Below are 19,771 nucleotides of genomic sequence, written 5' to 3'. Positions count from 1 at the left end.
AAAAAGGTTCAAAATTTGCTTTCTTTTTTTTACAAATGTAAAAAAAGTATTTGTATCTTTTGCGAATAGATGGCGAGACAATCTGCTAGGGTTAGAATTGCGTTGCGGAAGAGGAATATAGAATCAAGCGTACCTTTGCGACTATTGAGACTTTAGAGGTCTGTAGAATGTGATAACTTTACTTTTCCACCACATAAGGAGGCTCCCAATTTCCGCCCCCGGCACGCAGGCCTAAGGAGCGAAACATGACGTCATCTAAAAGATGGCCGCCAACTGCCAGTTTCGAAACCGCTGTGCGCTTCCGCGTAACCTAATTAAATTTGTGACGCTCACGAAAAACCAGGTCTACGGCTGCACGTGCTCAGCCATGGGCCCGTTGAAGTGAAAGCCGCTCGTTGTACTTCATATTCAAACTCTCCCACTTCGCAGGCCCATTGCAAAAAAAATGAGAGAAAATGAGTAGACTGCCAGGTGGCTAATCTCAGACACAAAATGCAAATGATGTCCACTTATAGCGAGGCGATTCGGCCCAATTACAAACGCTCCGTGAAAACTAGTAGCAGCAATGAAATGGAAGTTCATTATGTATGCAGTATCTGTGACGAGACATCTCTGTATCTGAAATGTGCGATACTTACCCAGTATTCATTTGTGCTAAGGATAGCGAAAACAAGTTCCAGAGTGGCTAGCCTGCAAAATTGTTGACATTTAAGAAAAGATTGCACAGGATGCTTTACCACATTGCAAAGTACACTTCAGGCCTTCACGATCCCCACTTTTTACATCAATGCAAAGAACGAGATTACAAAAGAGGAGCTCAATTGAAATTTTATTGTCCAGCAAATGGCATGGATTTGTTTTACGTACCTCGCAGTTGGAGTGCAAAATAAATTACACTGCTACAGTTTGTACTATTCATTCACACACAAAGAACTTTCACAACCTCACAAAAAATCTCAAAGATCTGTGCATGCTAAGTGAAAACAAAACAGCAATGATCGTAAAGAACCTCAGTCAAATGGCATACATGCAAACTTGTTTTGAACAAGTTAGGTGCCTGAAAACAAACACAATAATAAAAAAACAATCCTTCCATGAAACCCTTGACAAAAATGATACACAGGGCAAGTAGATTTATGAACGAAACAAGAGAGGCTGTGACAACACGGGCACATTCAGGGCCCACAAATTTCATGCATGCGGAAAGAACAGTTTGCTACTATCATCATACCTGAAACTATGGACATTGGATATCATTCAGCCAAGCTATCACTTTAAAAAGGCCTTTTTACAACAACAGGAAAGACCTCTGCTGTGTAATACCAGGGCATAAGGAAACTGCGGACACCACACCGCAACACAAACATTGATTTGGGTTTTCACTGGAACTTGACTGTGAGATGTCTGTTTCAGTGATCAATGAGAAAAAGCAAGACAGCTTGTCACCTTCATGCTAGCTTGTTTTTGTCGGCTCAAAGAAGGAAAGAACTAAGCCCTTGCAAGCACTCGGGCCAAATGAACAACTAATGCACAATAATTATAAAATTCCATTCAATATTGCCCTCCATGCAGGATATAATATCGCTTTGTGGTAACACATCTCACTACTAAGTAGTAGCTAAAATAAAAAGCCCTCAGTGAATTAAGAAATAAAGAAAAAGACAACAGCTAACTTTTTATCATGCTTGAAAACCATTTACAGTCGTTAAGCCCAGGAACTACAATAAAAATGAGACTTAGTGCTGAATGGAATATAACAAATATAAATAACACAACTAAAATGTATTCAATTTCACTAACCAAACTATAGCTGGCCCACAGACGATGGCGATAAATGCTTGCACCATTTTTCCTAAGTTAGCAGGCATATATGATTGACAAGTATGTTTCCAGCTACATTTGTACACTGGGCGTCACAGCAATGCAGTGCTCAAGCTTCCCTAACCAGTTAAAAATCTCGATGCCAACGCATGATGAGGATTATATTTTAGGTAGCTGCCATGATTACGAAAAGCACTGGATGTGCTTTGAATTTGGCCACAATTAGATCAAATTTAAGTTCAAACTTGTAAGTGCACACAAAAAGAAGCTAAAGAACAAGGAACAGCCAAAGATTCACTTTTTATGCAAATTTCAAAGTGCCCCCTTTTCTACACTGATTTGTGGTAGTCATAAGACCAAGGAATAAAGAAGGCCGCATAGTAATCGCCTTTGCTCCTTTACCGCTTCAATATGCCACGTGGGCTACCATAATTAGTAGCAGAAGCCAACAAAGCTTTAATTAAGGAGCAAAAAGAATGCAAAATGTAAGCTAGGTTAACAATCAGGTACTCCTAACATAACAAGGCAAATATCTACCACCACTTACTTATAGCAACTGAACTATAATAAAACGTACTTTAAACATTCAAGTGGCCTGCTAGCTATAGCAGGCCAGTCCACTTCATGATTCGATATTCTTTTGCTTTTTCCCGAGCCGCTTCGAGACGCTTCAAGCCGCAGACCATGCGACAAGGTTATAATATACATCAGAAACAAGGAAATGGGCAGTTTTGACGAGGCTGTTAAACTGAAACCAAGGGTACCATTACCTCTTTTACTATCATTTTTTAACACCTTCATGATACCATTACACATCACAAAGGATTTCAAAACATCTTATTCACTTCTAGTTAGCGTTAATAAATACTAAAGGATTCAATTATGCGAGAAAACTGTCAGGCAAGGAATATCAAAGGGTTTTCGAATAGGGTGACCCTATCAGATGAGGGGATAGGGAAACAGTGGGGTGCCAGTGCCCATGAGCAGAACACCAATGACCTTTGGGTCTTTATGCTAGCTGGCAACATGAACTTAAAATTGGTGAAACTGTGTGACCCTCAACGTCAGATAGGGCCGGTCAACATGGCAGTGTCCGGTAAAGCCGAGCCGCTAGCCTAACCACCAATTCATTGCTGCTTTCTCACCTTCGCAACAAATGAAATGTGGATAAAGGTTATCTGTCTCAAGAATCCAGCCCCATAAAATTCTAGCGACAAAATGTCACAAATTTTAAAATTTTAAGGATGCTGCTGGAATTTGACAGCAATTAGGCTTAGCAAGTAAGCAGTGTTTGGTCACCATAGTGACAAAACAACAGAAAATGAGGGATATTCAAACAGTTTGCTGCTACTATTGGCAAAGAAAAGCAGACATCATCTACTGATTTCTGTGTGACAGTGTTTTTACTATTCATTACTGCTTTCTGCCTATGTAGGTCTAAATAAAAGTGAGAGTTAAATATGTGAGATTTACGACTTTTACACTGTAGTGGTGCTGCAAGCAGATGCATCCCGCCCTGTATCCCCAAGGACTCGTGATAACACGTCGGGAGGGCTGCCTTATGCCCAGTGAATAGGAGGTATCAGAAGCCCAGTTCCCAGATTCTAAAGCTGACCAAGTGAACAAGGACTTTGACAACTGTCAACAATTTATAGAAATGAACTAAAATGCTGGAGACCTGTGAGGAAGGTGCCATGAATGACAGGGACACCCTAAAAATGTAAACAAAACAAACAATCAAACATGTTTACTGCCTCCCAAGTGAGGTAAGCAGAAGTGCACGCTTGTGCACATCTTCAGTCTCGTTGAACGTATAGGCGTCGTCCGCGCAACAGCCACATAAGCAGAAGGCGCAGTGGTTTGGATACAACTGGCACTGAAGCCTGCACACACTGAAGCACAGCACTTGTCAGCTGATTCTTGAGGCCCTTGCCAGATTTCTCTCTGTACTGTATGCCAGCAGAATGATATGCTGCAACGGTGCTCCTGCAACCACCAACAACAAAAAAAAAAAAAAAAAAGCATCGGGTTGGTAGGGCTCACTGTGCAAAAGGGTACTCTTATTGCAAAGAGGGAGGGAGAGAGGGGGAGGGAAGGGAGAGAGAGGAGGTTTCACCCTATATGGAGGAGACACCGTGCAATGGGTACACCCTCCAGGCATCCACAGGTAAAAACAAAGAAAGAAACAAAGAAACAAACAAAAAAAGTCTAAGAGTCTCCACCTTGCACCCGCCTACCTGCATCAGAAGACCAGGCAGCACCTGTACACAAAGATTTACAGAGAAGCAACACAATTCCTGCAGCAGAGTATGCTTTAGCGTTGGTGTTCCCTCCTCATGGAGTAAGGCTGCTGCCGACAGGTTCAGACCATGAGAGTGGGACATTTTTTCGAACTGTAAAAATCACTGTACACTAACACCTTAGGTCATCTGAAAGCGTTTTAAAACGGCTATGCTCTAAATTTCCTCCCAATGAGACAAAGCACGAGAAACACCCCGGGGAAATTGCTAATTATTTGAAAGGCAGTTGCTCTTGCTCAAAAGGAATGAAAAAGCTTCAAAAAACAAAAATATCTGGTTGGTTTAGGGGCACTAAAAACCGCTTCGAGATACGACCTAAAACACAACACACACTAAGGTGCAAATGATCAATGCCTTGCGCGATGGAAATGTGAAAAAAAAAAAAAAAAAAAAAAAAAAAAAAAAAAAAAAAAAAAAAAAAAATGGAGCTAAGGAAGTATAAACAAAAATGGGATTTGAACTGCTGTCATTAGCAATCCAAAACAGAGCACTAGCAGATTTCTTCAGAGAAATTGTGCTCTTACTTGTTCTCACAAATATATTAACTTTCTGCTAGACGCCGCCACTGACCCCCTGCACTGTACCTTTTACAGTTTGGAAATATGCAAAACACGCAGAAGTGAGTGTTACAAGCCAGTCCATCAACCGCTGTGTGACATGTAGTACATTGCGCGCCCCCTTGTCGAACACAACCAGCATTTCATTGAAGGCATCAAAGTTCACCGGTGTTCTATAATATGTTTACAGGAAAGGAAAGGCACAGTATCTGTCCCTCCTGGAGTCCCGCTATCATCCTCCCGGTAGACAAGGGGAATTATGAAGAGCGTTTCACGATCCGGGAGATGGCGCAGTTGGTAAAGCGTAGGTTCCTTTCGCGGTGGAGACAAGGTTTATTAATTTATTTTCATCTCTCGCTCTCGAAAGCGTGACACCTCTGCTGACAACCTGCTGTCGACAATGATGAGGCATTAGAGGCTTTTGCCTCAATACTCATTAATTCGAGCCCTCTTAATTCGAAATTATGGATAAGCACTGTCGCCGCAGTCCCAGCAAATGCCCATGAAAGGCTATGATTTCGGATAGGCGCTATGGGTTGAGTTGTCCACTCTTTCATCCACTGGCCGTCAACAAGAGCACGCGGTTGGCCGGGTCATGATGCAGTCTTTTAGCATCGTCCGCTTCAAAAGGCGTTTGCTGCTACCGTGCGTGGCAGTAGACTGCGCCCGCCACAATCACCTGTGGCATGATAAAGCAAATGTACTCAAAATGAGGCTTGCTCGACCGGACAAGCACTGGCGCTCTGCCAAGTTCACTTCCCTCTTGCTAGAGCCAACGTCAAAAGAAAAACACGTCGCTATGTTATCGCTGCGCGGCATCTTGCCGCATTGCCAAGAAATGCGTTGCGAACCGTGATGGCGCGAAACAGAGGGACGCGCTAACGGCCGATTCTTGTAAGTTTTTCCGAGGCCGTTCGATAATTCAAACATCAAATAATTCGAACTTTGTTCCCCAGTCCCGCGAAGTTCGAATTAACGAGCTTTTACTGTATTACCTCTCCGAAAACTTACTTTATTGACAGTGTCTGTGTAGCATATTTGAACGCACCTTGCATGCTCACGCACCTTTATTATGGCACTTTTGCTAAGAAATACTAGTTTTCTGGTCTCTTCAAGTTCATCTTAAAGCGAGTCTTTTGTATTTTCTGCAAAAATAGCGATCGACATTCTGCCACGCTCAATGCTTCCAGAAATATTACTTAATGCACTAGCTTGTTGACACAAAGACGCAACTGCCCTGCTACGGTGGCTCAGCGGCTAGGGCACTCGACTGCTGAGCCCCAGAATGCGGGTCTTGGTCCTGGCCATGGCAGTCATGTTTTTATGGCAGCAAAACGCAAGATGCATGTGTACTGTGTCAAGTCAGCGCACATACAAGAACTCCAGGTGGTCGAAATTACTGGAGCCCTCCACCACGGTGCCCCCAGTAGATGATGTCGCATAAGCCATAGCATATAAGCTTTGAATCAGAAGTGTACACAACTGTGCGCAAAGTGCCCTGAAAGATTAATGCGATGTGCATAAATTAGAAAAAAAATAAAATTTGTCAACGCTAATGCTGTGGAGGTTCATGTTAGTGCTCACATAATGCTCCCCGTTTCTCCAATGCAGTGTAAGGCTTCTGCCAACAGAGAAAAGCAATAACATACACCCCATACAGCTTTGCAAACAGCAGGGGCAACATGGCACGACAAAACGTTCTGTCACCTTTCGCGTCCGTGCTTAGGCTTCTCGATGGCTGTTTACAGGTTTAGTTCTTCTTCATCTTGTCAGCGATGGCATTCCTGATGGCAAGGACACCTGCTGAAAAGTACTTCTTGAAAATGCCATGGTGCTTCATGCCAGGAGTCATCGCAAGGAATAACACTGCACAGAGAAACACCACACGCCGGAATAGTCAGTCACAGACAGTCGTGCAAAGGTGGCAAAACGTGCCACCTGAATTCAGCGTCGAAGTGTTGAAAAAACAAAAAGAAGGAGGAGGGGTGAGGGGGGCATTAAAGAAGAAGCGTTACAATGTCAACTATTCACCAAATGGTTTCACTACAAGCCTGTCTAATGACCTCCAAGACAAGGCAAAGCCAAAACCTAACATTGTAAAACATTGAAGCTAGGCATTGTAAAAAACAAAAAAGAGTAATTTGAGGGAGTGCCGCTTGTTCACTATAAGTGGATTTCTACAATAAGCATACTGAAGAAAAGTGACAACCGTAAGGAGGACATTTGTATTATGCTGTATGTGGCGTCGGAGAAATGCCACCAGCCTGAAAAACTTCAAAGCTGGTTTGCATGCTTTCACTTACTATGATCAACGAGGTGGCTAGTACTGTGTGTTTAGGCTTAACGCGTTACGCAAACAACAGCAACTTTAATTTACACGACAGCAGTGACGCAAAAACTACTTTTCCCATTTCCATCAATGTATGCAATAAAGCATAACTGCTACAAGTGGTAAGGGCTCCTCCAGCACCCTTCAAAGTGCAATGCAGTATCGGTAGTTCTGCTCCAAATGCGGCCGTGATGCATGTGAAGAGGTTTCACAGCACAACACACAGACAGCCCGACAGACACATGGTTTCGGAACAATGCAAGAACCATGGAACTATAGTAAGCGCCACAGTGGAGTGAAGCTCAGAAAAGCATAAACGAGAAACCATGTGGCCAGCCTACTTCAAGAGGCTACGCCACCTGTTTTTCGTCAGGTATGGTGCTGCGTGCACTTAAGTGGTATGTGGGGAACTCAGCAGTATGCAGTTCAGGTTCGAATGGGGCTATTTTGACGATCACTTATTGTATTGGCCACATTGGTGCGGTCTCCCTTAACGAGCTCATCCAAAGTAACCAGTATGAGACTCTCGGCGTTTCATTTAATGAGTGCCACAGCATGGCTTTAGATGGGTGTTGGCTAGGACCGCACTGGTAATTCAAATAATCCGCATTTTCGAACAAATGAAGGTCGGATTAAAGAGCTTTTACGGCAAGGACTATTCTGCATCTACAACACTTGGATTCGGTAAGAATGCTGCCTTTGTTGAGCGCTAACCAGTGACAGCCTTTTGCAAACGGTTTCCATGCGCCAAAACTCTCCACATTGTCCAAGCGGTTCACATGAAGTGCAGGGACAATTGGTGAGCTCGGGGCAGACGCAATGCTAGAAAAAGCGCATTTCTGGGAAGCTTGTACATTTGTGAGGCGCACTGAGTTCCAGATGGTCATCTCCTCATGCCGACGAGTGTGCCGATTGATACTGATAACTATATGGACTGGCTGCTGGAGCAATTTCAGCTGATAACCTTATATCTGGCCTCTAAGAATTCGGTGATAGTGCATGACAGCAGCAATAATCAGTGCAACTGAAGAATGCACTTCATCCCAGGTTTAGATCGGGCATGACAAACATGTCTCTCTTTACAATCCCCCTCGAATTAAAATGATTTGGGGGGAGGTGGGGAGGGTGGGCCAGTACCCCTGACAATTCGTAAGTGTGCATAATGCTCTTCCTATATCACTTCCAAGTGTGCATGTGCCCAGGAGGGGAGAGGGAGGAAAAGTCTACATTATCTGTGCTCTTTTCAAGGTCTTTGCACAAAAAGCGGAAGCAATGTGACTGTATAGCAAGCTGGGGCGAGTTCCTCGCACCCAAGTGTTAGCGGTCACTTTTCTGTGTACCTAAGATTCAGCACCATCACCCTAATGCAAAGCTGTGACAGTCAGGCTGTCATTCCTAGTACTAAGCAAGGAGTGTTCCTTGTAGGTTGGCTAAACTGTATTGTACAACTGAAGTCAACAAACTATGCTAATATGTGCGCATATAAAAAACAGGGTTAAACTGAACACACATACTACGCATCTGCAGCAAATCAATAGCAAAACTGAAAATCATTTTATTACTTGCCGATGAGGTGCTAGTACACTTAAATATTTTCATGTTTTGACTAAAGGGTTAGCTTTTGCAAAGTGTAATTTCACAGTAAGCCTCCTGCATGCCTGAAAGCGCACTGAGGTGGTCGGAAAAGTGCCCAAAAATGAGACTGCGGAAGCCCTTCGAGGATCTGATAATCATTTTTTTGAATGCAAATGAAAACTACTGAAATTTGTATGGTCTACTAAATGCAATACACTGGGCACTACAGGTTTAGTGTGAGAAGCTTCACATATTTACTGTATATTTTTTTTATTTTTTTCCCCTCGCATAATCATTGCACCACCAATATTACCACGGCGAGAGTCCAAGCACCATCTCTGGAGCGCTACTGAACCTGGCTGGCCCTATTCTGTCGCGCGCTACCAGGTGGCGATAGCGTGCTCATCATCATCAGCATAGGTTATGCTCGTGTTTTTGTTTTGTTTTTTTTTTAATCTCCAGGATGCTTGTAGTCGTCGCCATTTTTGAGAGGTGTCTTTGCATCTCGTCATTGATCCTTTGTTCCAACCATGTTACTTACTTTGTTCCGCCATTTACCGTGTTCTTGGTGATGAATTGTGACTTGGCGGTACGCAAGCTATACAGCTGCTTTTAAGCTGAAAGTTTTCAAGTACGCGCTACAGTATAGCAGCCGCGCTGCCAGCAGGCACTTCGGCGTCTGAGTTCTGCGTAGTACTGTATGTTACTGGAGACAGCGCCTGCAGTCTTTCAGACGGAGACTTTGATCAAGTCTCTGATCCAGAGTAGAACTATATGGTTTGCTGGGAACATTATACCACGAAACGCAGGGAGTGATGATGATGCTGCTGCATGCGGCAAATAAAGTGCTTTAGCAATTCGTGCTTTTGGCGACCCTGTACTTTTATAACAAAAGTAAGTTCTGCTTGAAAGTAATGGTTTGGTTTTATTTACAATAGCTGACCTAAGAATCCCGATTCACACCTATTTAAATTTGCTTTTAGCGCTCCAAAACATTTGCCTGAAAATTTTACCCGCATAATTATCGCACCCCCCAACTTCGCATCAATTTTTCGCGAAAAAAAAAAAGCGAAGTGTGAGCATTATGCGAATAAATACAGTAGATGGACAGCTACAAAAAACAAGCTGAAAAGGACTCCACCACAGCACCAGCTCTGACTCCTAATGCAAAAGACTGCAGGTAAAATGGGACAGCAGGCCAATTTCAGAGTTGAGTGGCAAGCAAAACGTACAAAAATATGCGCAGACCACTGACGAAGCAAAATGTATTGTAACATTAAAAAAGAAAGAAAGCATGTTGTACTCTCACCAATAAGGTAGGTGAGGAAGAGGTTGTCAAAAGCATTCCCAATCCAAGCCACCAGAAGGAGAGAGATGAGCACCGCCACCACATACTGCACGTTCAAAAGCACAAAGCAGAAGAGGGTCAAGAACATAGACTCTACACAACTGCCTACGGCCACATAACGAAATGATTTTATCGTTTACACCCCACTCTCAATTTTGTTCACTGAAGTACATGGTTGCAAAAATGAACTACCAGAAGGTAGGCATGCATCTACATACTACATAAACTCTGAAATAGAAAGGAAAAATGTTGGTGGGGTACTACAGGGAAGAAAGAGCTGGGCTAATAGGCTTCCAGGAAGTGTCTCAGCTAGAACCTTTGGATTTGTATAAAATTCAAATTATCAAGTTGGACTCACATAAACTACCAAAAATATTCGTACCATAGCAATTTTATCTGATGAAGGTGAACCACTGCATGATGGTTCTGCACATCTGAGATGAAACCAAGTGAGAACTATGGTTTTTCCCGGTTTCGTCAAATGCTTTGCTTTACACACACACAGTCAGGAATGTTGAACAAATGCTGAGAAATTGTAAGGGCCTCCGCTAACCTTGTCGCAGTGCGAAATGTTAGAAATAGCTCCGTCGTTTTTTGAGGATGCATCGCCACACGTGGTGAAGCCGCGCAGTTTCAGTGTACCGGAAGCAGTGTGTGGATGAACACGAGGAATACATGCATAGGCGGTAGGCCAATTTGACGGCATCAAAAAAGTTAGCTGGGGTTTAGCTTTAGTTAAATCCGGTAAATTGCGTAAGCAAAGCCAACGTAGCTTTTCTTTCTGTTCCTTCTTCTTTTCCTTCTGTGACGTGGCGTGGCTACCGACTGGGTTTACCCGACGGCTTGAAGAGGGGCCCCATCTGCGGCCGCTCTAAAGGTCAAATGTGGCTACCAGCCGGGTTTACGCAATAGGCTGAAACTTGGCGTAGTATTGCTTACGCAATAAAAATACAAGAACAGTGACGTATCAAGCAGTGTTCCAAATGGTGCAACTGGTCTATGCACGCACCTGATTGTAGACATGGCACAGTGTGATGTTAGGAAAAGTGAAAGTGAAAAAGAGAACTGCAGAGCGCTGCGAGAAAGCAGCTCTTGGGCTTTGGTAAAAATTGGTAAAATTGTCATCTGCTGTGGCGCTGCATTGCGCAGACTTGTGAACTCTTCTGATTTGACAAAGAGGCTTGTAGCTTCTACAGCCATTCTCTGATGCTATGCTGTTAGCCTGAGAGTTTAAATGAACACAAAAATTTTTAATTTTCGAATGTTGGAAAGAATAGAATACTCCACAAAGTGCACTGTGAACCAAACAGCAATTGCTGTTCGCAAATAATCAATTGCAAACCTTTGCGAACCCTTCTCGCTGGCTCACGTCAGTAAAGCATTATTCTTTTTTCATATACGTCTGGTTTTGCAGTGACTCCACTTGTACCTATCATTTGAAACATCAGTCAGTGAGCTGAATTAGAGACCGTGAAAGTCATGTAAAATTCATCCAATCATCAATCCAATTTATGTACTGGTTCTCCAAACCTCTTGCTCGCCAACTTCCTGAACACTTTTCGATGGAGCTCAAAAGCAAATGCTTCCACAGTTGGCATACACAAAAGAAAGGCACTCTGCAGCAGCGTGTTGGGACAGATTGGTCCACAAGTTGCCTCAAGAGGACTGACCGCCTTAGGCTTGTCTTGCTTAGCCTTCTTGACAGCTGCCCAGGCACCCTGGATCGAATGCCATGCGTGAGCCATCTCGAGGCAGATGTCATGAAGCTGGCGCTCGTGCTGGCTGGTCCTGAAACACATGACAAAAGCAATGAGATAATAATTTTATGCTCATCCAACATGCTTTTTCCCTTTTCACCTAGTATTCAAGGTAACCTGCAGAATGATGAAGAGGGTGGATTAGGGAGCGTTCACCTGAAAGCCCTTATGAAGACAAACTTTTTCAAGTGAAAATAACAAAAAAGATGCATCTGCAATTCCTTTCTGCTTTAATGAGTACAAGCAAGAGCATTACACGCACCACTCAGGCACCACGAAATGCATTGTCCACTGCACACAAAAAAATTCCAACATGTAAAATTCTTAGCTGAGCTACCTACCTCCTCAAATATACTGTGGGAATGCTCGGTACCAGAAAAGCTCACTGTCATAATCAAGAACGGCAAATCTCTTTCTGCCTTTGGACGTGCGCGGCTTATTCTGGATAAAACTCTCAGAGACCTGCTAAATTTTGAAGCACATAAAAGCAAGTATTGCAAATATACCAAGACAAACCGATGGGATGAAGACTGTGAGCATTAGGTCTCTGAATAAAGCAATAATGATCTATACTTCTGTTTAAGGTCTTTTGGAGGGCTGGTGGGTACAACTACACAAACTTCTTTGCGCTGGAAACAGCAGAAGGCATGCTTTTCTTCTTTACTCCACCGAAGACACTATGGAAGCAGCAGAAAGGTATTATCCCCACAACTAGATGGTCCCAAGGTAATGACATGCAATTCAACCACACCAAAACTGCTCATGTCTACCTTGTGTCAAGAAAAACACAAGCAATACTCAACCCATAGCACAACCCACGCGTTTATTTCTGCTGCCAATTACGAGATATCTGCTTTGGCCAACCTTGTTCTTCACAAGTGCACCAGTATTAATTTTTTATCACTCTTCTTTTTGCCTTTGCCTACTGCTGACTTGTAGAGGTGGTGGTGAGGTTCTGTAAGCGGTGTATAATTCCCTGCTTTCTCCTCACCATCCCCAGTTTGCATGTACAAACTGAAATAAAAGATTGACTGATTGATTGCTTGATTGATTGAAGCACGAGGTTAAGCGCACCCACCACTTGTCTGGGCTGCAAAGCTGGGCAAGCAGCAGAGGCACCAGGTAGTCCAGCAGGCACGCCAGCATGCCAATCAGTGAGAAAGTGGTCAACAGGGATGGCTCCATGTACCACAGCAAGCTGCAGATAGCACACAGGACTATGTCAAAGGAAGCAATTCACAGAGGCCTACTGCACCAGTGCCCCTCAGCAAACCGGTACCATGTGCCAACACGGGCTCACAAAGGCACAGTAGTACCATGAATTATGTGATCATATTATGAAAATGTTGCACTGTGCAAGTTTAAACAGTCAGTTTATATATCTGACACAAGCATCTGGCCACTGCCTCCTCGGGATGAAACAGAAAACAGCAATTAGGATAAAGAAACTTTGGCTGCAACCAAGCTCACGTGCTGAAGCAGGAACTGTCAAATCCTCGCTTGTCGATGGTGCATCCCACCGAGATTTGTCCCCTAGTGCTCCATGACAAACTAACAGCACAGTCTGTAAACTTATCACACTATTTCTGCTAATAGAACTTGCGACTATTAACCCTCTCACTGTTTTTGCCATATGGGTACTGCACTAAGCACATAGCGTTTAAAAAAATTTGACACTCGGGGTGAGTTTTTTTTTTTCTAGGAATATTAGACAGTCAAAGGGTTAAGACAATGGCCAGTCCTTCCTATAGTCTGATATGGTAGCTCACAGATTTCATTGCAGAAAAATGCTTGCACCAATCATCAAGTGTAATAACTCTATGTGTGATGGCCACTATACTTCGTAAGCAGACAGCCCTCGTAAAAATCGGCTCTGCCTAGAGAAGATTCTGTAAGTAGTTGGTGCTCAGTTCTGTTGCATTCTATAAGTGATAGCAGATAGAACAGCTCTGCAATATCTTCAATACGCCACTTTAGAACAGATTAATGTTTTGTAGTGTTCAGCAAACAGTGAACTCAAAGAAAATCTGATATAGTATTGTGTGGTTGGTCCCTCTTCAAATGCGTAAATCAGAAAAACAAAAGTCTGAACCAAGCAGCAAATCACACAAGGGCGCCGTCACTACACATGAACACTAACATCCCAACAGTAAAAGCTTACAAGAAGACGGCTGTGACGGCTCCGAAGATGCAGCCAGGGTAGTAGGGCTGACTCCAAACCAGGACTGAGTTAAGCGGAACCACCACCTCCCGCCACCCTTCCAGCTTGAGCCTCAGCTTTTTGGCTTGTTCCTGCATCGGAAGCATCCATACCATTGTATTATGTTATCTCACGGGGGAAAAATACCAGCGTGATTCTCAAGACAGCATGGTGTGCTAAATTCTTCTCTTCCCAGCACTGGTAACAAGAAATGGATTCTCAAAAAAGCATGTTGACGACTTTAGGGCATGAGCCTAAAGTATAGATGATGAGAAAATGGAACAATATTTAAAGAGCATAGACGCCAAACTTTGGTTGCATTTTTCTTGTTAATGATATGCAAGACATCACTGTACATGGATCTACATGTGGTGTTTGCCTACGATTACTAAATGATTTATATTTGCATTATTTTTCTCATTTGTTCCAGTTTAAACAGTTGAGCGATGGCTATAGCGTCAACGTTAAGCCTAGATCACATGACGGATGAAAAACTGATATAATCGCTGTTTCTACACTTGTTGTTTCTCGGTGCAGGCTGGCATTGTAATGAATTTAAATGACGAAGGAGCATTTATAATGCAGTTTTTTCCTCCCTCACATTAACGTAACCCTGAAATAATAGCCATCAGTTGACCACTGAAACTGAAACCAAAACAAGCGAGAAAAAAGAATTTCAGTGATAAATTATTTAGCGGTCACAGTGCAGTAGTGCAGTGCAGTAGTTAAACTGTAGTTAAAGTGCAGTGAACATAGTCAGACTATGAGTATGGGAGGTGCTTTCCACAAGGACCAAATATTAGCTGCAACGTTCAAGGTGGCTTGTGGTTAATGCCAAATGCATGAACAGGTCACAAAAATTGAAAATTATTGTGTTTTACAGAGGAGATTGTTGGCTGAGCCTTTCCGTGGCTACGAACACAACTGGCAGTCACGTTTATTGCAGAACTAAATGACAGGAAACAGAACAGAACCCTAAATGTGGTGGTGGTGGTGGTGTAGTTTACTGCAGCCAAAGAGGATAACGATGGGCGAGAAAAAATGAATCTATGCTCTGTGATTCTAAGCCATGATTCTAAAGATATGTCTAGCCATTTGCAAAATAAAATTAAAGGAAAAGTATGGATTAGATTCCCCTGTATAGATTGTATATGTAGGTGCCATACTTTTCTTTAAAAATTTGTTAGACATTCTTTTGTGTTTACTTTGGAATGCGAGTTATGTTTTCTCTTTTAGCAAATATATTATCAATCATAAATAAATAAATAAATAAATTGGTTTGCAGGAAAACAAAGGCGCAGTATCCGTCACACACATTTCTGTGGATTCCCGAACCCAGGGTGTCTAGCAAAGCCACTATTTTCAAAATCCCCGACGAGTGGAGAGGCTTAAAAATGTAGCTGCTAATTATAATGTGCATAGACGAATAATTCACAACAAAAAGCTATTTAGTAATCATATTCTGCAATTTACAATAATGAAAAGGCTGTCATTAGCATTAATGGACGTTAAGAACGTCAAAAGTTTAATGAAAATTAAAAGTGCACTGATGCCAGCCTCAGAGCACGTGAGCCCATCATTTGTGAGCCGTCCACCTCGAAAACAGCCGAGCCAATTCAATTCAATCCAATACGGCTGTGCACGTGTTTGGCAACAAAGTGAACCCCACTGTAAGGGAACAGAGAAAGGTGGCAGTGAAAGTGGAAAGAGAAAAAGAGGAGCCGTAGTGGACGCTACGAAGTAATTTCAACCATCTGGGGATCTTTAAAGGGACACAACAATGGCCAAAATATGTCAGATTATGGTGGAGATGAAAAAACCTTGCCTCATATAGTACAGAAAGAAAATAGGCTTTACAATTTTAATTTGCCATTGAAAATCATATAAAAAAAACTGAAGCGGTATCTAGCGGAGAAACTTATTACTTTCGGTGTAGTACCCCACGTGACATGTAAGCAAAATATCGCTGATTTTTGCCAGTGCACATTGTTCTTTTTTTTTCTAGGAGTGCTTGTCCCAATTCATTATATTTTGCGCTCTCTCCACTGCGTCCTTAAATAAAAACCACCCCTCCTTTCACATGGTGAGAGGCATGCTTTCAGGTTTTGCCCCTAAATGGTGCTACAGTGTTTAGAATTTCGTGAATGAAGCGATGATAGTACCCAGTTAAACTTTCGTCGACGAGGCGTATGTTATTGTGTTGTCTTTTTTGTCGACCACCAGTCATCGTGGTTGCTGCTCACGGTTTCCAGCATCGGACTACATAAAAACGGGCACATGCACTGATCGAAAAATTCTCGGCAAAAATTTTCTACAGCGCTTCTACCGAAACCATTATGGAATCGAACATTTTAGACCTAAATTTCAGGGTTCTGTACCTTTAATGTACATTGACATCGCACAGCACGTGAGGGCCTGTTTCACATCCAAGGAAACCAGCCGGCGGCGGTCTGGTTCGAATCCGGGCACTTTGGCACAGTAGTTGGCCATTTTAACCACTGCACCACCATGGTGGGGCATTTTTATGAACGAAAAATTGATTTTTCTCAGTGGTTTATTGTAGAACATTTTTTCTCACCATGAACAGATTATTTACCTGGGACACCAGTGCAAACAGAGCTGTGCTTGCAGAAGCAGGGGTGTATTTGTGAGCCATTCTTGGAATGGGCAGTCCCATGTAAAATTAGGCTTAGCATGATTTTTCTACGTAAAATTTATCTCTTGGTGTCAACCGCCCCTCCCCCTCCCAAATTTATATCCAACAATGTGCAAAGGTATTGCTGTATCACTGAAAAATAACGAAAGGTAAGATAGCGGCAGACAAAACCACTACTGAAAGTTTACGCCGACACATTATTGGCGAGTTGTTGTACTGGGTTGATTGAGAGGGTGAGGGTAACACAAGGTCTGCATTCGTGGCAGAGATGGAACTGCTGTTAAATTATCACAGCAGCCAAAACTTAAAATTTTTGTGGCACTCATCAATGGTTTTGTATCAGTGTCTATATGCAGTTGAAAAATCTACTTAATTGACTAACTATTCTAAGCAGATGATGACGGCTAATAAGCAAGTAAGCTTGCGGAAAAATACCTTGAACTGCATAACTGTGCAGCTTATCCAACAATACCAGCAAGACCTGGCTTCCCAACAAAATTAATTTTCAACTTTGACCTCGTGCGACTTGTACTCAGCAGCTACTTATCTATGCTTCGCAAATTTCAAAAACTGATAATGACATAACTTTAGCAGTGTTTCTTGGCTTGCACTGAACAGTCCAACTTTTACGTACATGCATTGCTATATAATACTTTAGACACCTCAAAAAGCCTCTGAAAATGGCCCGATTGCGATCAAAACGAGGCACAAGAAAAAAAAGTCGTTATAAGGCTTTGCTCGCACCTTCACGTTTTCAGACAAGTGACAAGCGCAGCAACGCAGACAAAAACAAAACAAAAACTAAAGAAAGATGAACTTCCTGGCAGAGTACATTATACAAAGCTATTTCATCAACTTTTCCTTCAAGCCAGTGATGAGCCAAAGGCAGAAGAGATTGAAAAGATAAAGGTAAAAATGCAGGCACATTATTCACACGTCTGTTTCTGATTTATTCAGAGAGTAACCGCAACACAGCGTGAAATGCCCACAAAAACAGCAAAGGCGCCGCTTCCTGCTAGGCTCCTGGCGAGCTGCCAATGAGGGGGTACCTTAAAACAGCCCGCATGCCAGTATGGGCGGTCCAAGGCATTCAAACTTAGCAACTGCAACGCACCTGCAAACCAAACTTAAAGTGGAGCACCTTAATGGCACGCTGTGCTTGCAGACGCATTTTGTGGCTAATACAGGCCAATGTGCCCGCTATGGTGCCTGTGTCTACTGTAGAGGGAAACAGGTCTTGAAGAGGATCTTTCGGCGCAGCTTGTCCGCCACATCTCTAGTTTGTAGTCTTGAAGATTGTCACTTTGGCAGTTTGCATACGTAAGAGCGTCGATGCTCCAGATATAAAATATAAACTATGCCAACTTTCCTGAAACAGCTCATGTACTTTAGACAGAAATTGTTTTGGCAGGAAACATCTTTTCATTTCATTTTGGTTTGTTTAAATAAAACAGTAATGAATTTCTGAAAGGTGTGTTAAATAGATTAGACGTAGAAAAAATAAAATCTTGATGCAACAAAACCAATTGAATACATATTTGGAAAAGGAGAACAGAACGAAAATGTCAGTTATTAATGCGCACATCATAGCAGCACAAAATGCCTCCCCGTTATTTCATTAGCCTGTGCGAACAATGGAACTTTGCCACGCTACAAATCGTACTGACCATTTATATATTGTTACAAGTATATGTTTATTTTTATGTAAGGAACTGCATGTATTTAGCATGAATGCAGCCAGATTGTATAGAAGGTCAAAAAAGTAAACACATTCAAATGTTTAATACTGCATGCAATAATGAAAAATGGCCTTTTCCACAAAATTCTTTTTTTCTTTTGCACCCCACAGGTGCTTGGTCTCTAATCTTAACCGATCAATATTGTCGGCAATAAAAAGTTATCTATGCAATCATTCAATATCTCCTCCTTTCACAACACACCTATCAGCTGCTCATGCAGCAAACCACTTTCGTTTAGCTTGTCATGGTTTAGCATTGGCTTTAGTAAATTATATGACAATCTCTCACAGCAGAGGCACAGCACGACTAGGTTTTCAAATCGGCAACTGATCGTCACATATAAAGGAAGAATAACGTTTTGCACACCTCAGCAAGGCCCATATTTGAGATTAGATACAATTACGAGATCGTGACAATGCATTCTACCCATAGTGAAATAGAAAAAAAAAAAGTTTTATCAGGAGCAGCTTATGCTGCAGGGTTCCTACTTGCTTGTCCGCCTGAGTTAGCCCGTTTTTTTTTTTTTTTTTTTATTTTATTACAAACGCTCTATTTCGACCACCAAAACAGACGCAGAAATCAGTGGAAACAACGCCGAGTGTCTTGCACGAGTTTTGAGAGAATTCTCATAAGGTGGTGCTGAAAACGCTTTCATACACGAGAGGTTGGGGCACTGATTACAATGGACATTGCTGTGATTAAATTTGAGTACAATACCGAGCAGAAAGGTGGGCTCAGCAGGAATGTCACCTTTCCAGGCCATAATTTTGTGCATCTCACATTTAACAGACTGTCCATATCACATTTTAAAAATCCTACTAATACACGAAATGCAGCTCATACGAGCTATAAAAGCTCCTACTCCAAAACAAAGCTTGCAAAAAGATCGTGCTGATTTCATTAGGGTTGTAATTCCCGTTGAGAAATTCCAACAAATGCAAGCATAGCCAGCTTCCACAAAGGTGTAAAATGCCGACATCTCAAAGGTAACACTTTCACAACACAGTTTGGCGCTTTGTCCGTCGCAATGGGAGTGACTCATCTTCGTAACCCGAGTTCGGCCAAGAGCCTCAGTCGATAGCAGGAAACGAAAGCGTTTGCTAGCGCGCTTACCTGTTCTTGAGAGGTATACTTTGCGTTATCCATGACTCCTCCTCGATATTAACACAGCAAGCGCAATTACTGCTAGCCCGCACGGTCTATAAAAAGATACCAGTCACTTTCGCCCGCTCTCGACAAAAACACGATCGAGGTTTCAGGCAGGCCTAACGCTTACTGGGCCACACCATTTTGACGAATAGAGGGCACTGCTAACCATACTTGTTTTTGCTAACTTTTGTCAATTTTAATGATGCAAGAGTTTCAACTTTGCTCTCAAGGAGCCATATGTTTTGCTAATCGCAGGTAATAAAAAGAGGCCGTTCGCACGCAATTTCGCTTTAACATTGTAACGTAGACGTTGTCAACAGTGATCACCACAGAGCAGACG

The 19,771-nt window shown here is 42.5% G+C and overlaps 1 protein-coding gene across 1 annotated transcript; it reads right to left on the bottom strand.

Annotated features, from left to right (window-relative positions):
* Positions 1 to 802: 802 nt before the first annotated feature.
* Arl6IP1 (ADP-ribosylation factor-like 6 interacting protein 1) lies at positions 803 to 19,575 on the bottom strand. Its single transcript, XM_084598607.1, has 7 exons — positions 19,396 to 19,575; positions 13,849 to 13,979; positions 12,766 to 12,885; positions 11,601 to 11,718; positions 9,892 to 9,976; positions 6,386 to 6,544; positions 803 to 3,807 (listed from the first exon to the last, which is right to left on the bottom strand). The coding sequence occupies exons 1-6, from the start codon at positions 19,426 to 19,428 to the stop codon at positions 6,429 to 6,431; spliced, it is 603 nt and encodes a 200-aa protein (XP_084454733.1). The 5' UTR covers positions 19,429 to 19,575; the 3' UTR covers positions 803 to 3,807; positions 6,386 to 6,428.
* Between the last annotated feature and the right edge of the window lie 196 nt (positions 19,576 to 19,771).

This window comes from Amblyomma maculatum, chromosome 3 (genome assembly GCF_055883805.1).
Source record: "Amblyomma maculatum isolate TAMU_Amacu chromosome 3, ASM5588380v1, whole genome shotgun sequence".
In the NCBI taxonomy this organism is placed as follows: Eukaryota; Metazoa; Arthropoda; class Arachnida; order Ixodida; family Ixodidae; genus Amblyomma; species Amblyomma maculatum.
The sequence above is the reverse complement of the archived record's forward strand: the minus strand, read 5'-3'. Positions and strand labels throughout refer to the sequence as shown.